The sequence below is a fragment of the Ovis aries genome, chromosome 2 (assembly GCF_016772045.2).
Source record: "Ovis aries strain OAR_USU_Benz2616 breed Rambouillet chromosome 2, ARS-UI_Ramb_v3.0, whole genome shotgun sequence".
NCBI classification, from domain to species: Eukaryota; Metazoa; Chordata; class Mammalia; order Artiodactyla; family Bovidae; genus Ovis; species Ovis aries.
In genome coordinates this window covers 90,100,676-90,121,875 of record NC_056055.1, presented here as the reverse complement: position 1 = coordinate 90,121,875, position 21,200 = coordinate 90,100,676, and the positions used below count along the sequence as shown (strand labels likewise).

Sequence of the window (21,200 nt, the reverse complement as noted above, 5' to 3'; positions counted from 1 at the left end):
GAGCTGGTGATGGACAGGGAGGCCTGGCATGCTGCAGTTCACGGGATTGCAAAGAGTTGGACACGACTGAGCGACTGAACTGAACTGAACTGATAAATAAATGAGAAACTGAAGTATATGACAAATGGATACAAATGTATATTTCTTTGGTATACATTAGTATGTCCATATGTATAGATTTGTTAACTACATATGAAAATCTCTAGAAGGATACCCATTAAATTGTTAACGATATAGGATTACGGTGAATCCTCCTAGAAGTCAAGGGTAGGCATTCCTTTGTATGAATTATTTAAAAGTTTAGCGATGACATGTGTGTTTAATATATATAAATAAGCTTAAGAAACCCTTTTACTTCTTTAGAGTCATATTGATCATGGCAGCTACTGGTTCTCACATCTCTTAGCTGTCTCTGCATTCCCCAGCCTGCCTTGGTCTTCTTGCCTCCATTTGAACAGTTTAGGAAGACTCTTTTCTCAGGAGTGGCCAAGTGTAGAAAACTTCCTCTCCCTTCCTCACCCTACTCCAGGACCCTAGACTCCACACATGCAGATTGACCTCCCACGATATATGTGCTGCTGCTGCTGCTGCTAAGTTGCTTCAGTCATATCCGACTCTGTGAGACCCCATAGACGGCAGCCCACCAGGCTCCCCCATCGCCAGTGATTCTCACTGTCCTGATGATTTCTGCCAGGAGCGCTTGATGCCTCTTGTGTGATATGGACTCACTGAATCCAAACAGTAATTGTATGAAAACCACTCTTACTGTCCTCATATTAAAGATGAGGAAACTGACCTGTTGTGTTTGTGAGATTTTTCAGGGTCACACTGTTGGTAAATAGCAGAGCTGGGATTCAGAGGTTTTGGAATTTCTAGAACTCTCCTCTCACTTGGGCTCTCTTCCTGGGGCTTCCACTCTGACTACATCATGCAGCTAGAAACCAGCACAGAACAGAGCTCGTGTGTGGAGGCAGTGAAGTTACTGTGGAAGGGAATGAATTGCTCAGTAAGGCAGTCCTGAGGAGAAGGCGGGAGAGAGAGCAACAGGACTCAGGAGCAGCCAGTCAGCAGGGCATGTCCTCAGCTTTCCCGCAGAGGGTGACTGCTTCCCTCAGATACGTACATCAAGCATTCTTTAACGAGTGGGTATAAATTAGTTATGCCTGTGACATGGAGACTAGCCATTTTCTACAATTCATAATCTCCTTTCTACCTTTTTTCTCTTTGGCACCCTCCACAGCTTATAGGATCTCAGTTCCTCAACTAGGCTCCCTGGAGGAAAAACTCAGAGTCCTAAGAAGTGCACCACAGAAGAGTCTCAGAATTCCACCTTTTGACAGACATTTCTTAGAAAGTGATAGAACTGTTTCACCGTATAAAGTGAACAAATACCATTTTGTGATAGGTATTTGAAGACAAAATAAGGATTTAGGTTTTCAAAATAAAAACTCAGGAAATGTATCTTGATAACTATTTAATAAATAAACCAAATAACAATTTTAATAAAATAGAGAAATATATCTTCTAAATTTTAATACAATGTAAACATACACATTTTTATATGAAAATATAAATATAAAATATTCCATTACCTAAATAAATAAAGAATAAATAAATAACATCAGGGAGGTCATTGCTTATGGATTGATACCCCTGCAGTTGATTTCCTTTATATCTACGTGCTTATTACTACAGACATGTATTAGCTGAGTTAATTCAACAAATTTGGTGGCTAAAGCAGAATTCAGAGTCTTCTGAAATGACCCCAGGTGAGTTTCCAAGGATGACGGGGCATCTTCATCAGAAAGAGTCATGTCAAGGTGAGCTCAGATCTCCATCCATCATTCTTAACCTTTCTTGCAAGCTGACTGATGAAGACAAGGATCTCATGATTTCCACTCTGACGGTTTCCCAGGCACAGTCGCTGTATTCCTTCTCTTTCAGGTAGACATGGATGCCCTGGAAGTACCTCTTCAGAGCCAGGGTGGGTCCCCTCCTTCCCAGGGCAGAGTCTTCCTCTCCCATCACCTGCCCCAGGCAGGCGTCCAGGTCGTCCAGCTGCTGATGGAGTCCAGTGCGGAGCTGCTCCAGGAGGGTGGTGTCCCAGGCAGCAGAGGCGCGCTCTGTGTGGAAGAGGTTGAAGCTCTGCTGGAGCATCTCATGGAGCACAGAGATGGCCTGGGCCTCCTGGAGCTGGCCGCCCTCCACCATCTCCTGGGGGAAAGCGAAGTCTTTTCTGTCCTGCAGACACAAGCGAGGGAAGATTCTCCTCATTTGGCCCAGGAGTCTGAGGTTTTTCCTGCCAATGAGAACATGGTTCTGAGACAGGTCACAGCCCAGGGATCCTCCCGGGCCGTAGCTGACCAGCAGCAGGGCCATGAGTAGAGAGAGCACGAAGGCCATGGGGAAGACGCAGCTGCTGATGGCCTGGCTGAGACGGTGTCTGGTGGAACCTTGAGGTAGGTTCTCTGATGCCAGGTTTTCTAAGCAAGGCCATTAAATAGGGAACATGGTAATTTTCATTTTCTAGTCATTTCTATGCACTTTTACTTCCTTTTTTGGTTTTCTGTTATGTATTCTCAAGACAGTCAAAGAAATGTTCTTCATTCTAGACTATTAATTTTGCCTTTTCCTAGTCACTTCAGATGTGCCCATCCAAATGGATGTTTTTCAATCAAATGAGAAAGTCTTTCTCTTAAGTCAGAATTGATGGACATCTGTAATTACACACTTTATTGCCCTCCATCTCTCATGCATAAGTGTTGCTCTCCTCTCATCCAAGAACATATTTTTGGCTTGCTCTGAAGCTCCATTTTTCCCTCTTAGGTTCCTTAGGAAGCCAGGCTCTGTCTGCTCTATGGATTCCGTATATAAGGGATTTACCAGATCAGTCTGGCAGTTGAGCTCTTGGAAACAAATGATGAGTTTTCTTTAGTGTTTGATTTAGAGAAGAGGCTGATTATTATCAGTCCTTGAATTCCTCCCACATTTCTCTTCCTTCTAGAACATGTCCTGCAGATCCCTGCCCTTCAGGGAACCATGAGGGCAGCACTATTACAGACATCATCCTCTTTCCACCTTTTTCTTGCTGGAGACCTGTCGTCCTCCACAGACTGGGCCAATACCCCCACCAGAATCCTGGTTCTTCTCAGGGAACATGGGTGAGGAGACTCTGCATCCAGGATAACTGTATTTTCCCAGCAGCACCTCACTCACAAGGGAGAGATCACATGGAGCCACCCCTGTCCTCTGGAGTGACTGAGTCCCCTTCCTCACCTGCTGGACTCTCTCCCTCCCTGAGGGCAGGCTCACCACATCCTGAGGACTCGAAAACCTCCTTTCTGTGGAGGGCTTATTGACTGGTTGGGAAAATAAATTGTCTTCCCGAAACCCCAACCTCTCCCCTGGAGTTTTTGTGTGAAGGACCCTAGTGCTCAGTGGTGACCTCCTCTTCTCCTGACCCGTGTCCCCAGGTGTCTAAAGTGTCAGCAGTGCTCAGATGCTGAGGGCAGAAGTGTGTTTGTGCAAGTTAGTGGAGGAGTTTCCAGTTGCAATTATTTTCCTTTTAGTAGATCAATAATATTGGCTTTGCCAAGTATAGGTTTTATTATTCAACACGTTTACTTAAACTCTTCAACTCTTGTTCTGCTCAGAGTTTCTGAGCTGGAGGAAGGAGATTCAGTGATGGGGTTGTCTCTTATTGGAAGCTTATGTCTCAGAATCTAATGAGATTTGGTCATTGATTCAGGCAGTTGATTCTACTGGGCATCTCTGTTCCTCTGTTTCTGTCTCCTCTGAGATTGCAGGGCAGTGAGGTCCGGGGCACTAGATCAGAAGAAATAGCCTTCTTTCCTTTACTCGAGTGTAACTTTTCATTTAAACATTTTATATACACACTTAGTGACTTATTGGACAATGTTGGTATTCCTGCCTCTGCTCTGGTTCTATTTCATGATGAGGTGAGAACAAGAAAGGGAAGTAAAGAAGCCAGAGAGGCTGCATCTCTTTCACTTTCAAGACGTTAGATTTCTTTTTTGTTTCTCTTTGCAACTTTCCTAGAAAGTAAACTTCCACAGTTGTTTTGTGGGCAAGAAGAAAACAAGGGTGAGCCTCAATGTCCTGAGTATGAAAGAAGGGAAGGGGTTTTCCCCTGAGGTGATGATGTATTATTCTGAGTTAGCAAACTGCAGTGCAGCACAGCTGGGGAGCAGGCTGTGGCAGAGGGGAAGGATGAGGCCAACATGAACAACAGAAAGACTGGGACAGGGCTGCTTCTTACAGAAGCTCAATGAAGGCCAAGTCCTGAGTCAGTTGCCTGCTCTCAGCTTTGTAAGACCAGCTAGCTGATTTTCCTTTCCTTTAATCCACATGTCATCAGTATAAGCGGAGAAGGAAGAGAGACGGGCACTCAGAACCCCATTTGCTAGAACACAAACCCTTTCTGGCAGGGTTTAGGAGACCAGCCTTGCCTAGCATCTGTGTAGTTGATAAATCCATTTGGGTAATGAGAAGATGCTTCGAAAAAACTAGAATGACAGGGAATGAAATAATTCCAAAAGATCCTGATCTTAATCTGGGTAACAGGAAAATTATGATATTAAAAGTAATAGCTAATTTTATTGATTACTAAAATTGAAAGACGCTTACTCCTTGGAAGGAAATTTATGAGCAACCTAGATAGCATATTCAAAAGCACAGACATGACTTTGTCAACAAACGTCCGTCTAGTCAAGGCTATGGTTTTTCCAATAGTCATGTTTGGATGTGAGAGTTGGACTGTGAAGACAGCTGAGCGCCGAAGAATTGATACTTTTGAACTGTGGTGTTGGAGAAGACTCTTGTGAGTCCCATGGCCTGCAAGGAGATCCAACCAGTCCATTCTAAAGGAGATCATTCCTGGGTGTTCTTTGGAAGGAATGATGCTAAAGCTGAAACTCCAGTACTTTGGCCACCTCATGGGAAGAGTTGACTCATTGGAAAAGACTCTGATGCTGGGAGGAATTGGGGGCTGGAGGAGAAGGGGACGACAGAGGATGAGATGGCTGGATGGCATCACCAAGTCGATGGACATGAGTTTGAGTGAACTCCGGGAGTGGTGATGGAAAGGGAGGCCTGGCGTGCTGCAATTCATTGGGTCGCAAAGAGTCGGACACGACTGAGTGACTGAACTGAACTGAGCTGTACCCTAACAATCTCCCTAATATTCCAGTTTGTGATATGATCATATTGATGGGTTGGGTTTCTGTGGGTTTTTAAAAATTTTTTTTAATATTTATTTTATGTGCTTATTTGGCTGGGCCATGTCTTAGTTGAAGCATGCTGGATCTTGGATCTTCCTTGCTTCGTGCAGGATTTTTACTTGGGCCATGGGAAGTCTTGCTTGCCACATGCAGGATCTAGTTCCCTGACCAGAGATCCAACTCAGGCTCCCTGCTGTGGGAGCATGGAGTCCTGGCCACTGGACCATCAGGGAGTCTCGAGGGGGAGGGTTTCGATATATGAATTTGGGGAACACACACGCATTCATTCTGTGACATGGTAATAGGAAGATACCAAGGTATTGTGTTTATGGCAAGGATTCCTTAGGATGTATTTCATTCGTGGTATTTATTTGAGGAGAAAGAACACATTCCCTGATGCTACCCGCACTTTTTATGGCATATCCATCCTGGATTGTTTGCTCATTAAATGTTATAAATGTTATACTGTGAACCTAATTACCAAGGACCTACCAGGCTTCCCTGGTGGCTCAGATGGTAAAGAATCTGCCTGCAATGCAGGAGACCAGGGTTCAATCCCTGAGTCCGGGAGATCCCCTGGAGAAGGAAATGGTAACCCACTCCAGTATTCTTGCTTGGAGAATTCCATGGGCAGAGGAGCCTGACAGGTTACAGTTCATGGGGGTCACCAAATGTCAGACTCGACTGAGCCGCTAATACTTTCACCAGACAAATTCCACAGACACTCAGTCTTCATCAAAAATGACAGTGACAACAGCTACAAATTCCTTAGCCTCTAAAGGGACTCACTTAATCCTTCCAACATAGTGAAATGAGTTAATATTCTCCTTTCCAAGAGCTCCATGCTAAGACTTTATGTGAATGAACTAATCTAATAAGGAAGGTCAGATTCCAAACTCCCTATCCACAGCATAAACACCTGCGCCCACTGCATGTCCTGAACTCTCACTTATTTCCCTCTTTTGCCTCTAACACAAGCTGTCCCTTTATTGTTTCATACCTCAGTGTTACAAATCTCTTATTTCCATTAATGTCTCCCTCCAAATTCTCGATAAGCTGAGCGATTTACAAAGTATCCTGATTATTTTGTATAAGAAGCAAACTGAAATTATCAAGTGGTAGTTATTACTGAGAGTCTAACTGTGCTTGACAGAATTAATAATTCTAATAATTATAAAAGAATCGCATTTAACTGTCCAAGAGGACTCATAGATTGTCAAGTGATCCTCACCATAAAATTGAGATACATGATGGACAAGATCTTTGAGAGTGATGACCCCTGCTCAGATCGGATTACAAACGATTCAGTGAATCCTCTGTAGAAAACTCCAAGCTGATGGTATTTGTGGCTATAGGTAAAGCATACTTGCTGCTACCAAATTACCTGAATATGGGAAATGACTGGAAAAATAGAAGACGACGTCCGGACAGAAATCTGCCTGATACTGTGACCCTCCAGTGGGAAGGAAGACTTGGGGACAAGACTGAGGCTTAAAGGCGCCCCAAGGGAAAAGGAAAACTATTTCATTCACTATTAATATAAAAGGTAAATTTCTCCTGTAATGTTAATTGTCTGAAAAGTCTTTTAAAATATATACGTCTTAAACTCACATCAAGTTGAAATATTTTCCTTATGCCACAACAGTACTGGCTTTAAAGGAAGCAAAATCATCAGTACTGTTTTCAAAATTGCTACTTCGTATATATCTCTCTTCACTGAGGGAATGCCATATTTGACAAATTATGACACAGTCAGTTCATTTCAGTTCAGTTCAGTCGCTCAGTCATGTCCGACTCTTTGCGACCCCATGAATTGCAGCACTCCAGGCCTCCCTGTCCATCACCAACTCCCAGAGTTCACTCAAACTCACGTCCATTGAGTCAGCGAAGCTATCCAGCCATCTTATCCTCTGTCGTCCCCTTCTCCTCCAGCCCCAATCCCTCCCAGCATCAGAGTCTTTTGCAATGAGTCAGCTCTTCCCATGAGGTGGCCAAAGTACTGGAGCATTTAGCATCATTCCTTCCAAAGAACACCCAGGGCTGATCTCCTTCGGAATGGACTGGTTGGATCTCCTGCAGTCCATGGGACTCTCAAGAGTCTTCTCCAGCACCACAGTTCAAAATAATCAATTCTCCAGCACTCAGGTTTGTTCACAGTCCAGCTCTCACATCCATGCATGACAACTGGAAAAACCATAGCCTTGACTAGACGGACCTTTGTTGGCAAAGTAATGTCTCTGCTTTTGAATATGCCATCTAGGTTGGTCATAACTTTCCTTCCGAGGAGTAAGCATCTTTTAATTTCATGGCTGCAATCACCATCTGCAGTGATTTTGGAGCCCAAAAATGTAAAGTCTGACACTCTTTCCACTGTTTCCCATCTATTTCCCAGGAAGTGATGTGACCAGATGCCATGATCTTTGTTTTCTGAATGCTGAGTTTTAAGCCAACTTTTTCACTCTCCTCTTTCACTTTCATCAAGAGGCTTTTTAGTCCCTCTTCACTTTCTGCCATAAGGGTGGTGTCATCTGCATATCTGAGGTTATTGATATTTCTCTCAAATAACAAATCTCAACTAACAAATTCCTTTTTCCTCTCATGTCTTTTCATCAGGAATCATCTATCAAACATCCATTTTTTTATGTAGTCAGTTTTTCATTGGAGAGTTTCATTAACTTTTTTGAAATGTCAAATCATATGGATTAGTGGCTTAAACACGTGCAATCAAAATGCTTTTGATTTCAGCATAATGTGTGCTCAGTAGGTACCAGCTGTGAAATAGGCAGTTGGGGATATGATTCCAGCATGCATCTTCGAAAGGCATCACCATCAAGACAGATATTTAAAGCCCTGAAAACTAGAGCAGGTCATGACCTACTTCATGAGTTTGACCGGAAAACAGTTCTGGGCCCTGAACACAGGAAAACTACAAGTGTCTTTGTCACAAATGAAACTCAGACTGGATACCAACCAGATGGCAGGAGTGCAGTGTGAGTGTGGAGCCTGGGATCTGCTTGAGGACATTGCAATCTGTGTGTTTCTAGCTGGAGATCACGGAGTTTGAACATAAACGAACTATGAACTCCTTGGCTATTTCAAGTCCTGAAAGATGAATCTGTGAAAGTGCTGCACTCAATATGCCAGCAAATTGGGAAAACTCAGCAGTGGGCACGGGACCGAAAAGGTCAGTTTTCATTCCAATCCCAAAGAAAGGCAATGCCAAAGAATGTTCAAAGTACCAAACAGTTTTACTCATCTCACATGCTAGTAAAGTAATACTCAAAATTCTCCAATCCGGGCTTCAACAATATGTGAACTGTGAACTTCCTGATGTTCAAGCTGGTTTTAGAAAAGGCAGAGGAACCAGAGATCAAATTGCCAACATCCACTGGATCATCGAAAAAGCAAGAGAGTTCCAGAAAAACATCTATGTCTGTTTTATTGACTATGCCAAAGCCTTTGACTGTGTGGATCACAATAAACTGTGGAAAATTCTGAGAGAGATTGGAATACCAGACCACCTGACCTGCCTCCTGAGAAATCTGTATGCAGGTCAGGAAGCAACAGTTACAACTGGACATGGAACAAGAGACTGGTTCCAAGTAGGAAAAGGAGTACGTCAAGACTATGTATATTGTCACCCTTCTTATTTAACTTATATGCAGAGTTTCATCATGAGAAACGCTGGACTGGAAGAAACACAAGCTGGAATCAAGATTGCCAGGAGAAATATCAATAACCTCAGGTATGCATGACACCACCCTTATGGCAGAAAGTGAAGAGGAACTAAAGAGCCTCTTGATGAAAGTGAAAGAGGAGAGTGAAAAAGTTGGCTTAAAGCTCAACATTCAGAAAACGAAGATCATGGCATCCGGTCCCATCACTTCATGGGAAATAGATGGGGAAACAGTAGAAACAGTGTCAGACTTTATTTTTTGGGGGCTCCAAAATCACTGCAGATGGTGACTGCAGCCATGAAATTAAAGACACTTACACCTTGGAAGGAAAGTTATGACCAACCTAGATAGCGTATTCAAAAGCAGAGACATTACTTTGCTGACTAAGGTCCATCTAGTCAAGGCTATGGTTTTTCCTGTGGTCATGTATGGATGTGAAAGTTGGACTGTGAAGAAGGCTGAGCACCAAAAAATTGATGCTTTTGAACTGTGGTATTGGAGAAGACTCTTGAGAGTCCCTTGGACTGCAAGGAGGTCCAACCAGTCCATTCTGAAGGAGATCAGCCCTGGGATTTCTTTGGAAGGAAAGATGCTAAAGTGAAACTCCAGTACTTTGGCCACCTCATGTGAAGGGGTGACTCATTGGCAAAGACTCTGATGCTGGGAGGGATTGGGGGCAGGAGGAGAAGGGGACGACAGAGGATGAGATGTCTGGATGACATCACTGACTCGATGGAAGTGAGTGTGTGTGAACTCTGGGATTGGTGATGGACAGCGAGGCCTGGCGTGCTGCTATTCATGGGGTCGCAGAGAGTCAGACACGACTGAGCGACTGAACTAAACTGAACTGAACTTACCTGGGTAAAGTGACAATGCAAGAGCAGAGGGTTCATTGCCTATGGATCAGAAATTCACAGAAGAAACCTGCATTTCCAGTGGATATGACAGAGAAAGGCTGTCACCTCCTCTAGCGTCCTGGTCTTAAAATGAAAGTCTCAACTCCACAGCTCTTCTCACCTCTACTCTGGGATGCTGGGGCTCCAGTTGTTTTCAGTACAATTCTCCCTGCCTGCAGATTGCTTTTCTTTCAGAGTTCTCCGGACAGATTTCAAGAGATGGACGAGAAGGCTGGTGTATGACTGATGACAACCACCATCAATTAGGAAAAGGAAAACTAATGATTGCTGCTAGATGCTCTGTGTCACCAGTCAGATTGGCAAAAACTAAAAAGGATGATAAGATCCTGTTTTGGTCAATGTGTGAGAACATATAGGGACTTATATGGTCTTGAATATAGATTAATGTAGCCATTGTTATCATGGACAGCTGGCAGTATGCATGTGCAAGGTTTATGTGTTTTGACCAATAATATTGACTTCATGGCCCCTTGTTCAGAGAAAGACTCTCGCTTCCGTTATAAGACACCTGCATACACTTGTAGCAGTCTCTCCTCTAAAGGCACTGATTTCTGAGAAGGACCGACTCTAGGAGGTGACCCTGCCAGCACTTAGGGACTGAAGTCTTTATGGAAAACAACGAGGATCAAACCCAGGCCAGCCCAGGGCTGGAGAGCAGAACCTCACACTGCATGGCCCTTGCTCTTTTCTTCCTGCCTGTGCCTTGCTGCTGAAAGACGGACACCCAACAGAGAGTTGATTAGGTGATTTTAGAAATGTCTTCAAGAAGTAGTAGAGTAGTACTCACACTAAAGAAGCAAGAAACATGATTAAGGAGTAATGTGTGTGATTTTCTGCATTCATGGGAATGCAGAAATCTCTATGATTTCCCTATTATTCATTTTTATGGTAGATCAAAGCATTTTCTACTAATCCTTCTTTCTCAAAGAATTTCTGTGACTTCCTAAGAATACTTCTAGAAGTCTGAAACACAGAAATTGGAATTGTCTTCAGCATTGAGCACAGGAGAGTGCACACACTGAATATACTGTGAAACTAGCCCCCAAGTTAAATATTTTTACCAAAGACCTAGTATCTTTCCGGTATTGCCTTTCAGTCACTGCCTCAGGCCAGCGGACCAGTCTGCTCCCTGTGGGCAGCTACTCTGGGACTCTCACTGTCCTGATTATTTGTGCCAAGCACACTTTTTTGCTTCTTGTAATACGGACTTATTGATCCAAACAGTAGTCCTATGAAAAACTACTGTTATTTTCCCCATATTTCAGAAGAAGATCAAGACAGAATGCATGCCTGCATGCATGCTAAGTTGGTTCAGACAGGTCCAGCTCCTGTGACCCAGGGACTGTGGCCCACCAGGCTCCTCTGTCCATGGGATTGTCAAGAAAGAATACTGGAGGGGGTTGCCATATCCATCTCCTCAGTGTTTGTGATATTTTTCAGGGTCACACTGCTGTTAAACAGCAGAGCTGCATTCAAAGGTTTTGAAACTTCTAGAGCTCTCCTTTCCCTTGTGCTCTCTTCCAGTGATTTCCACTCAGAGAAACTTTGAAGCCAGAAACCATCACAGAACAGAGCTCCTGTGTTGGAGGCAGTGAAGATATGGTGTAAGGGAGTGGATTGTTCAGTAAAGCAGGACCGAGGAGAAGGTGGGAGGAAGAGTAACAGGTGTCAGGCTCAGCCACTCAGCACCACATGTTCTCAGCTTCCCTGTAGGAGGGGAGTCCTCCCCCCACATACTGACACCAACCATTCTCTGTTGATTGGGTATAAGCTAGTTATACTTGTGACTTCAGGACTACTCATCTACCACCGTTTCAGAGACTCCTTTCTACCTGTTTCTTTTGGGTGGAGGGGGCTGCACTCCACAGCTTGCAGGATCTTATTTCCCTGACCAGGTATCCATGGCACCTGAGCATCTCACACTGGAAGCATGGAGTCCGTCCACTGGACTGCCAGGGATCCAGAAATTCTACCTTTTGACAATCATTTCCTGAAAAGTGATACAACTATTCTGTAGTATAAATGGACAAATGCTATTCTACGATAGGTTTGTGTAGACCAAATAAGTATTTAGTTCTTCATAATGAAAACAGTAATTACTTTCATAAGAAATTAATAAATAAATTAGAAGATTAAGGAAATGAACATATTTTCTAAATTTTATTACAATGCAGAAAAACATTTGTACATGAAAATATAAATATGATGAGATAAAATAAATACATAAATAAACATAAATAACATCATGGCAGTCATCCCTTATGGACTGATCCCTGTGCAGTTGAATACTTTTTATATCTACTTGCTTATTGCTACTGAGAAAGTACTATTGATTGAATTCAGGAAACATGGTGGCTAAAACAGAAATCAGAGTCTTCTAAAATGACTTCAGGGGAGCGTACAAGGGTGATGTGGCATCTTAGTCACTGAGAGTCATATCAAGATGAGTTTAGGCCTCCATCCATCATTCTTAACCTTTCTTACAAGCTGGCTGATGAAGACAAGGATCTCATGATTTCCACTCTGACGGTTTCCCAGGCACAGTCGCTGTATTCCTTCTCTTTCAGGTAGACATGGATGCCCTGGAAGTACCTCTTCACAGCCAGGGTGGGGCCCGTCCTTCCCAGGGCAGAGTCTTCCTCTCCCATCACCTGCCCCAGGCAGGCCTCCAGGTCGTCCAGTTGCTGATGGAGTCCAGTGCGGAGCTGCTCCAGGAGGGTGGTGTCCCAGGCAGCAGAGGCGCGCTCTGTGTGGAAGAGGTTGAAGCTCTGCTGGAGCATCTCGTGGAGCACAGAGAAGGCCTGGGCCTCCTGGAGCTGGCCGCCCTCCACCATCTCCTGGGGGAAAGCGAAGTCTTTTCTGTCCTGCAGACAGAAGCGAGGGGAGATTCTCCTCATTTGGCCCAGGAGTCTGAGGTTCTTCCTGCCAAACAGCACGTGGTTCTGAGACAGGTGACAGCCTAGGGATCCTCCCGGGCCGTAGCTGACCAGCACCAGGGCCATGAGTAGAGAGAGCACGAAGGCCATGGGGAAGATGCGGCTGCTGCTGGGCTGGCTGAGACGGCGTCTGGTGGAACCTTGAGGTAGGTTCTCTGATGCCATGCTCTCTAAGCGAGGCCTTTAAATAGTGAACATGGTAATTTTCATTTTCTAATTGTTTTAATACACTTTCACTTCCTTTTTTGATTTTCATTTATGTATTCACAATATGATCAAAGAAAGTGTCATCAGTTTAAAGTATTAATTTTACCTATTTCCCAATAATTTCAAATGTACCCATCTGATTGTATATGTCAATTAAATGAGAGTGTTTTTATTATTCATCACTTTTATTTACACTGTTCAGCACTTTTCTGCTCAGAGGTTCAGAGCTGGAGGAAGGACATTCAGTGATGGTGTCTCTCACTGGAAACTTATGTCACAGAATCTAGTGAGTTTCAGTCATTCATTCAGGCAGTTGCTTCCACTGGGCATCTCTGTTCCTCTGTCTCTTTCTTCCTGTGAGAACGAAGGACGGTGAGAACCAGGCTACTCGTTCAGGTAATTCTATGGAATTGAATGAAAGGTTATTTAGAAAATAATTTGTTAATAAAATGGTATTTTTAGCAGTAATATCGGGATTTTTTTACTTGTTTAGGACCCTAATCCTCAAGAAGGTTTCCAAACCTCTCAATGTACTTAAACGTTCCCTGAGGGGCTTCCCTGGAGGCTCAGTGGTGAGGAGTCCACCTGCCAACAGGACCCCATGCGGTCCTAGAGGATGCGCGTGCTGCAGGACAGTGAGCCCGGGGGCACAGCTACCGCCCTGTGCTCTAGACCCCGGGCCGTCACCACCAAAGCCAAGTGCACTGGAGCCTGAGCTCCCCAACAAGAGAGGCTCCCACAGTGAGAAGCCTGTGCCCCACAACTAGAGAGGACCCACCTCTGCCACAACTAGAGAGAAGTCCGTGCGGCAGTGAAGACACAGCACAGTGAGAAATGAATAAATGGATAAAATTATTTCAAAAGTCCCTCTGACTTTACATATAGCTGCTGAGTGCGGTATGTCCCAACTGGAAAGAAGAGAAAGATGATTGATCCATCAATGTCCTGAAGATTGCCTACATTAAATACATGAATTTCCACAAAGATCTTTGTTGCTTTGAGAAATTGTATTCTTCCAGTGTTCACTTTACTAACATATGTCCTGTGAGGAAAGCTCTGTCCCCCTGTTGCTAAATGTATTAAATGTATTAAAAGCCCTGCACATGGAATAACTTAGGTGCACGGTCAGAGGAGCCCCTGGTGTCTCCACCATTGTTCACTGTGGGGCGGGGTTCCCTCTATTCACTATGTTTCTCTGGGAGGCTGGACAGTCTGGACCTGCAGTGCTTGGCAGGCAGAGCAGGTGAAGTCATAGGAGAGTGTCTGACAGAGCCAGAACTTTCACTCTGGTTCTGCTTTGAGTTGGTGGTTTGCAGTCGTAAGGGGAAATTGACAACCAGAAACCGTAATGGAGAAGGACACAGCTGTATGAATGGAGAGGACGCCTTCATGCAGAGTGAATGAGGAGAGCACGCTGGGGATTTCTGCACTGGGAGGAAGTGCTGAGGATTCCGGTGCATCCTCCTAGAAGTCAAGGGTACGCATTCCTTTGATTGAATTATTCAAAGTTTAGCAATGATATATGTGTTGAATATATATAAATAAGCTTGAGAAACCCTTTTACGTCTTTAGAGTCACATTTCTCATGGCAGCTACTGGTTCTGCATGGCCTCTCTTAGCTGTCTCTGCAGTCCCCAGCGTTCCTGTTTTTCTTGCCTCTGTTTGAAGAGTTCAGGAAGACTCTTTTCTCAGGAATGGCCAAGTGTAGAAAACTTCCTCTCCCTTCCTCATCCTACTCCAGGATCCTAGACTCCACATATGCAGATTGACCTCCCATGATGGATGTGCTGCTGCTGCTGCTAAGTTGCTTCAGTCGTGTCTGACTCTGTGCTACTCCATAGACGGCAGCCCACTAGCTCCACCGTCACTGGGATTCTCCAGGCATGCACACTGGAGTGGGTTGCCATTTCCTTCTCCAATGCATGAAAATGAAACGTGAAAGTGAAGCCACTCAGTCGTGTCCGACTCTTAGCGACCCCTGGACTGCAGCCTACCAGGCTTCCGTGTCGCTGAGATTCTCCAGGCAAGAGTACTGGAGTGGGGTGCCATTGCCTTCCCAGCATGATGTATGTGGTTCTCCACTAATCCTTGAAGGCGCTCCGGTTCTTCCAGGACCCAAGCAGGCACCTGAGTCCATGACCTGGGCTTTTCTCCACCCATCTCCCTCCCACCTCTAGTCTATGTCTCAAGAATCACATTCAATCCCCCCTCAAATTTTCCATTGTTCCTTCTATGACCCAGGGTGGGTGACCCTCTTCCCTCTTTATTAAGGTGAATTCAATGTAGGTTTAACTTGTAGGATCAGGCTTTGGGTCAGGTTTTATTCAAAGATGTGTGCAAGCCCGTTTGTTTTTTTTGAATTACTTTTATTTTCTCTACTGAAAAACAAGAGTAGTCTTGTACAAAACATAGTACAAAGCAAGTATCTTATGAATGATAAAGATTTAAACTCTATGAACATCCTAAATATTTCTGATAATTTAAATAAATAAATAAATATTACAACTTTTTATGATATGGAAAATGGATTCTTAAATCTGTTTTAAACAATTATGGTAACTAAACCTTTAACATACATTTAAATAAGCCCATATATTAGCTATTACTTATGTTTCATTGGACACAAAAATAGAGTTAAATGTTGCACTTTGAGTCTTAGAAAATAGCCATTTAGTTGACCAGATGAACTGTTTCAGATTCAACGCCTTCTTCATTTCCTGAGTTTTCTGATGAGCTTGTTGGCTAAGACCAAGCACCTTCTGATTTCCATGCTGACAGCCTCCCAGGCACAGCGGCTGTATTCTTTCTCTTTGAGATACACACTGATTCGCTGGAAGTAACCCTTCACAGCCAATCTGGAGTTCTCACTGCCTAGAGGTGACTGTTCCAGTGTCCTTCCCTCCCTCAGACATGCGTCCAGGTCCTCCAGCTGCTGATCAAGTCCCACGAGGAATCTGTCCAGGAGGCTCTCGTCCCGACCTGCAGAAGAGCCCGTGGTGCTGAAGAGCTGGAAGGTCTGCTGGAGCAACTCGTGCACAACAGCTGTGGCTTCTGTCTTCTCAGGCCTGGTCCCGTGCACCAGGGTCTGAGGAAATCTGAAGTCAGTCCTGTCCCTCAGACAGGACACAATGGGCACTCTCTCCATCTGACTCCAACGTGTGAAGCTTTCCAGATAGCCATGGCTGGCAGGCAGCTCGCAGCCCAGGGAGCACGTGGGGCTGGAGCCGAGGATCACCAGGGCCAGCAGCATGGAGACGGGAGGGCCACTGAGATGCTGGGGGCTTGCAGGACTGCCTGCAGGGAGGTCTAGGCAAGTTCTGAGGGCTTGGGGTGATGGGTGGCTCTTAAAGAGTGAGTAGAGAAACTTTCATTTTCTGGGGTTTTCCACATTTTTCCCTTTCCTTTCTTTTTCTACTCTTTGTAATGAAATTAATAAAAGCACTGATTTTTGCCATGAGTGCCTATTGGGGAACATCAAATCATGCGTGCCACTGTGGTTGATAGCTACACAGACATATATTATGCTTTTCTCACCTCCTTAGTTGCTTCTGGGAGAAGAGTCTGATCAAAGTCAGAGAAGGGACAAATATTCATACAATTGTGGCTTTTCCAGGTCACCAAGAAATGTTCAGTATGAAAACAGCTTATAAGAGAAGCTTTTGATATTTCTCATTTGTCCCTCATTCACCCTTTTCTCCCTTCTTTAAAAAATTTTGGTTCTGTATGTACCTTTATGATATCGCCTGAGTAGGCCTTAAGCTCCCTGGAGACATTATAGGGAACAATATCACCAATATCATTTGTTAAAAATGAGTTATTTTGCAACTATAATCCACAAGGCACTTTTTAAGGTGCTGGTTGTCCTAAACAACTCATGTTTGCCTGTGTTTATTTCTCTTTCTCCTCTACCACTGCAATATTTCAGAGGATATTTTGCTTCAGTCTTTGTGTGATCGTGCAGCTAATCTCATCTCCTTAGATATTTCACAGGGAAGTGATAATCTACCATGCACTCAGGGATACTGAGGTTGCAATTACATTTCTCCTTGTAATGCATGTCTTTACCAATTCTGTAAGGTACAGATAATTTTTAATAATATTAATGACAGAAATTTTTGCATGCAGCCTCTCAGCAAAGTGTTTTTAATAAACATGAATTAATCTTCACAGCTTTCCTATGAGATAATTAGTATAATTATTGACATGTTTGCAAATACTGCTGCTACTGCTGCTAAGTCGCTTCAGTCGTGTCCGACTCTGTGCGACCCCATGGATGGCAGCCCACCAGGCTCCCCCATCCCTGGGATTTTCCAGGCAAGAGTACTGGAGTGGGTTGCCATTGCCTTCTCCAGTTTGCAAATAAGGAAACTGAAAACTCAGAGAGATTACTTAACTTGCTAACAGTCAAGAATAACTGCATAAGTGGTACTTGACCACTGTACTCTTCAGCCTCCACATTATTCCTCATTAAACTTAAGCATTCTCCTTTAGCTACATAACATACAGTTGTAATTAAGTAATCCCTCGAATTATGTAACATTTGACTGCTGTGAGAGATTGTAAGCTCCCTAAAGGCAGTAATGGCACATGTGGAGAATCCAGGAAGGTGTCTGTCCCAGAGGAAGTGCACAGAGGGGTCTCTGTCCCATTGTTTTTCATCACTAAGGCATGTCCACTCTCTTTGATCCCACGGATTACAGCACGCCAGTCTTCCCTGTCCTTCTCTATCTCTCAGAGTTTGTTAAAATTCATGTTCATTGAGTCAATCCAATGCGATCGAATCATCTCATCCTCTGTTGTCCCCTTCTCGTCCTGCCCTCACTCTTTCCCAGCATCAGGGTCTGGGCTCTTCCCATCAGGCGGCCAAAGTATTGGAGCTTCAGCTCTGTCCCAGAAGTAGTTCTAAGAGAACTATCCACACCAAAGTTTGAGTAGACCTAGGATTTGAAGACTGTTTCAGAAAATGAAAATCTTCTGAAAACAAAGATAGAGAAATTTAAATGGATTTTTTAACTTTCTGGATAATTTCTCAAAATATTATCTCAGGTGGAGACTGAGACTCTCAGAGTTGTTGTTTAGTTGCCATAATCTGCCAGGCTCCTCTGTAGAGCTCAACAAAACACCACTTAACAATTGGAACTTACCAGGTGCAAAGGGAACTGTGTACTCAGCTGTCATCTGATGATTGTATCATCCCTGGGACGAGAGAATGGCACTCTTGTGACAATGAAGAATAGGAATTGGAAAGGAAGACCTTACTTAGTGTTCCTCTAAAATAGGAAGCACCTTGTCAGAGCAGACAGCTCGGCCCAGGGCATGAGACAGTGGACATGGGGCAAGATCCCTGGGTTGATGTCACAGCTCCAGCCTGCACTGCCTGTGTGACCTGCGGCACTATGGTTTCTCCTCTTAAATGGAACTGATCATCATAGAAGTTTCACTGGATTTTCTGAAGATTGTAGGACGTAACGTACTTCTGACAATGCTTGGACATATAAGCTTTCAGTGTCTGTTAACTGTTCCCACGAGGCAGAAAATTCGCACATCCATCTACGGAAACTGGACAGAATTTCCCTGAGATGACCTGCTTCCTTCCCTTAATGTTCAGCTCACCGGTCAACATTATCACATCTAATCTCATCTCTGGTGAACGTGGTGTGCTGTCCAAACACTACATCTAGTAGCTTCCAGGGAACAGCTGACCTCTCACGCATGAATAGGGGGACTGTGCACTCGGTATCCCAGTCTCTCCTCGGGGTGAGTTAATAGGTTTACATCCTCAGAATCCAATAACCTCGACGAAGAGTGAGAAATGTAAACAGACACGTAAAGATAAATAAATAGATACTGGGAGTTAGCAAAGCGGTCCACTATCCTTTTAGGTAACACTGTGCCTAAGAGCCTGCCACCCTCCTTGGCTCTGTCTGCAGCTAAACAGTGTCACATAAGCTGCTCTGAAATCTGTCATCTGTAGAGCTCTGCATCCCTGTTTGTGTAGTTAAGTGACATTTTGTCATTTGGCAGAGATGTCACTGTAGGTTTTTCAACTACATCAATTCATTTCTCTTTACCTTTGTGCATTACTTCTTCATTCACTGCTTACTTTTAATTTCTAGGAATGTTGAATGAGTGGAAAATTTGGATCTCTTGAAAAATCACGGAGGAAATACATTAACTGTTCCATTCATTTCTGTTTTCTGTTCCTGCTTTTGCAATAAACCTCAAAGTGGAAATAGAAAAGACTGTAGGAGCATTAGCACAGCTTTTACAAACTGAAATACAAATGACAAAGAAAAGGCAGCAATATGAAAACTGCATAAAAGTACCTAAGGAAAAAGCGGGTTCCCTGACGTGGCGGGACAGTGGCCTGGACTAAGAAGGCACATTCTAACCACTGAACACTTGGACAGCAGCGGTGGTTACACTTTATTTCCATGAGAGTGACTTTGGAGGACTCATCATCTTGGTATAAGCTTAGTTTGTAACCAGGAAGAGTTAATTTTGAATTTATACTGGTTCTGCTTCTGTGACTTCAACTCTTTTCATCCCAGAAATTCACATTTGGGAAGACCAGAATCACAGATAGATATGACATCCTTGTTGACATGACATGAGATGTTCCATTTCACACCACCCATGAAATGACTGTAAGGTAGTGCAATCAACACATCCTCCTACCTGGGGCTTGCTTGCTATTCTGGGAGATATTTTTGGGAACTAAAAGTCTTTTACTTTATTTCCTCACCTCCCGCCATCTCTGATTGAAAAGAGAGTCTGACATCCAGGATCCCCACAAGATGGTTAATTTGAGGCACTGGCCTTTCATCTTCTCAGTCAGCCACTTCCCGAATGAAGTCCTTTCCTGATCCCAACACCTCGTCTTGGATTCACTGATTTACCCTGCTGCAAGCAGAGCCACCTGGCCTCTGTAACAAGCTCAGCATAGTGATTGGCACCTAAGAAGTGTTTAGTAATTTTCTCAGTTATGGAGAGTAAATAAAACCAAAATTGGCAAATTAAAAGCTCTGCTGCAGAGAAGAAGGTGAGATCCGTGCATATAAAGTGAGATATTTTTCACATCTGATCAAATCCTTCAAGAGGAATATGCAGAGGAGCAAAAAAGATTTGAAAAAGAAGTCTAACAATGTTTCCCGAAAAGTTGATCTTAGTATCAGGAAGAAAGATCCAATAACTCTTAATATATCACTAGTTCAAAGTTACTGAGATGATAAGCATTCCATTGACTTAGAACGTCTACTTTTTAATGAATACATTTTACTTCAACGTAAGGATACAGAAGAGCAGACACTCATGACAGATTTCCAGGCTCTTGAAGTGAAAGGCAAGCCCAAAATGAGGTAGTTCATGAATCTGGGTAAACTCAGAATGTGAAAACTTTGGACTTCATATATAAGAGGCACACAGCAGAAGATCCTTAGATGAAATGAAGATGAAACAAAGCTCACAATCGCTCATCTCAACCGGAATGCTTCCTTGTGGAACTGACCAGTGGCTCTTCATCTCCTCAGTGGTGACACTCATGATGCTCGTCTCTACCTGCATCTCTTCCTCTGAGTCTATGAACTGCCTCAGAGCCTTGACTTGGAAAAGCAGGAGACCTTCACATTTGGATCAAATAAACACAATCTCTCTCTTTCCTGTCTGGGGTACAGGAAAGACTTCAGATTCCCTCAGGAGCAGGTGAGTGGCGGCCAGCTCCAGGAGGCCCAGGCCATCTCTGTGCTCCACGAGATCCTCCAGCAGAGCTTCAACCTCTTCCACACAGAGCGCCTCTGCTGCCTGGGACACCACCCTCCTGGAGCAGCTCCGCACTGGACTCCATCAGCAGCTGGACGACCTGGACGCCTGCCTGGGGCAGGAGATGGGAGAGGAAGACTCTGCCCTGGGAAGGACGGGCCCCACCCTGGCCATGAAGAGGTACTTCCAGGGCATCCATGTCTACCTGCAAGAGAAGGAATACAGCGACTGCGCCTGGGAAACTGGCAGAGTGGAAATCACGAGGCGATTTCTGTATCAACAAGTTCCTAAGAAAACTCAGGAAGTAGAAGGAACCTGATCCTCAGCGACTCGTGTCCTAGCTCAGACTCTTCATTGTTCAGTCATTTCCAAAACTCTAATTTCTGCCTCAGCTATGAAAGAGTGAATGACAATCGATATTGGCATTAATGTTGAGAATATCAATACCAGCTGCTTTTAGAATTA

The 21,200-nt window shown here is 44.0% G+C and overlaps 3 protein-coding genes across 3 annotated transcripts; all 3 read right to left on the bottom strand.

The window, feature by feature from the left end:
- Positions 1–1,815: 1,815 nt before the first annotated feature.
- On the bottom strand, positions 1,816–2,410 carry LOC114113019 (interferon omega-1-like). Its single transcript, XM_060411000.1, has one exon. It carries the CDS (start codon positions 2,401–2,403, stop codon positions 1,816–1,818), a length of 588 nt encoding a protein of 195 aa, XP_060266983.1. The 5' UTR covers positions 2,404–2,410.
- Positions 2,411–8,162: 5,752 nt separating this feature from the next.
- LOC114113147 (interferon omega-1-like) lies at positions 8,163–13,146 on the bottom strand. The gene has a single exon (XM_060410999.1). The coding sequence runs from the start codon at positions 12,933–12,935 to the stop codon at positions 12,315–12,317; it is 621 nt and encodes a 206-aa protein (XP_060266982.1). The 5' UTR covers positions 12,936–13,146; the 3' UTR covers positions 8,163–12,314.
- A 2,541-nt stretch (positions 13,147–15,687) lies between these two features.
- On the bottom strand, positions 15,688–18,691 carry LOC101103872 (interferon alpha-2-like). The gene is made up of 2 exons (XM_042242699.1): positions 18,591–18,691; positions 15,688–16,318 (listed from the first exon to the last, which is right to left on the bottom strand). The coding sequence occupies exons 1-2, from the start codon at positions 18,689–18,691 to the stop codon at positions 15,688–15,690; spliced, it is 732 nt and encodes a 243-aa protein (XP_042098633.1).
- Positions 18,692–21,200: the final 2,509 nt, after the last annotated feature.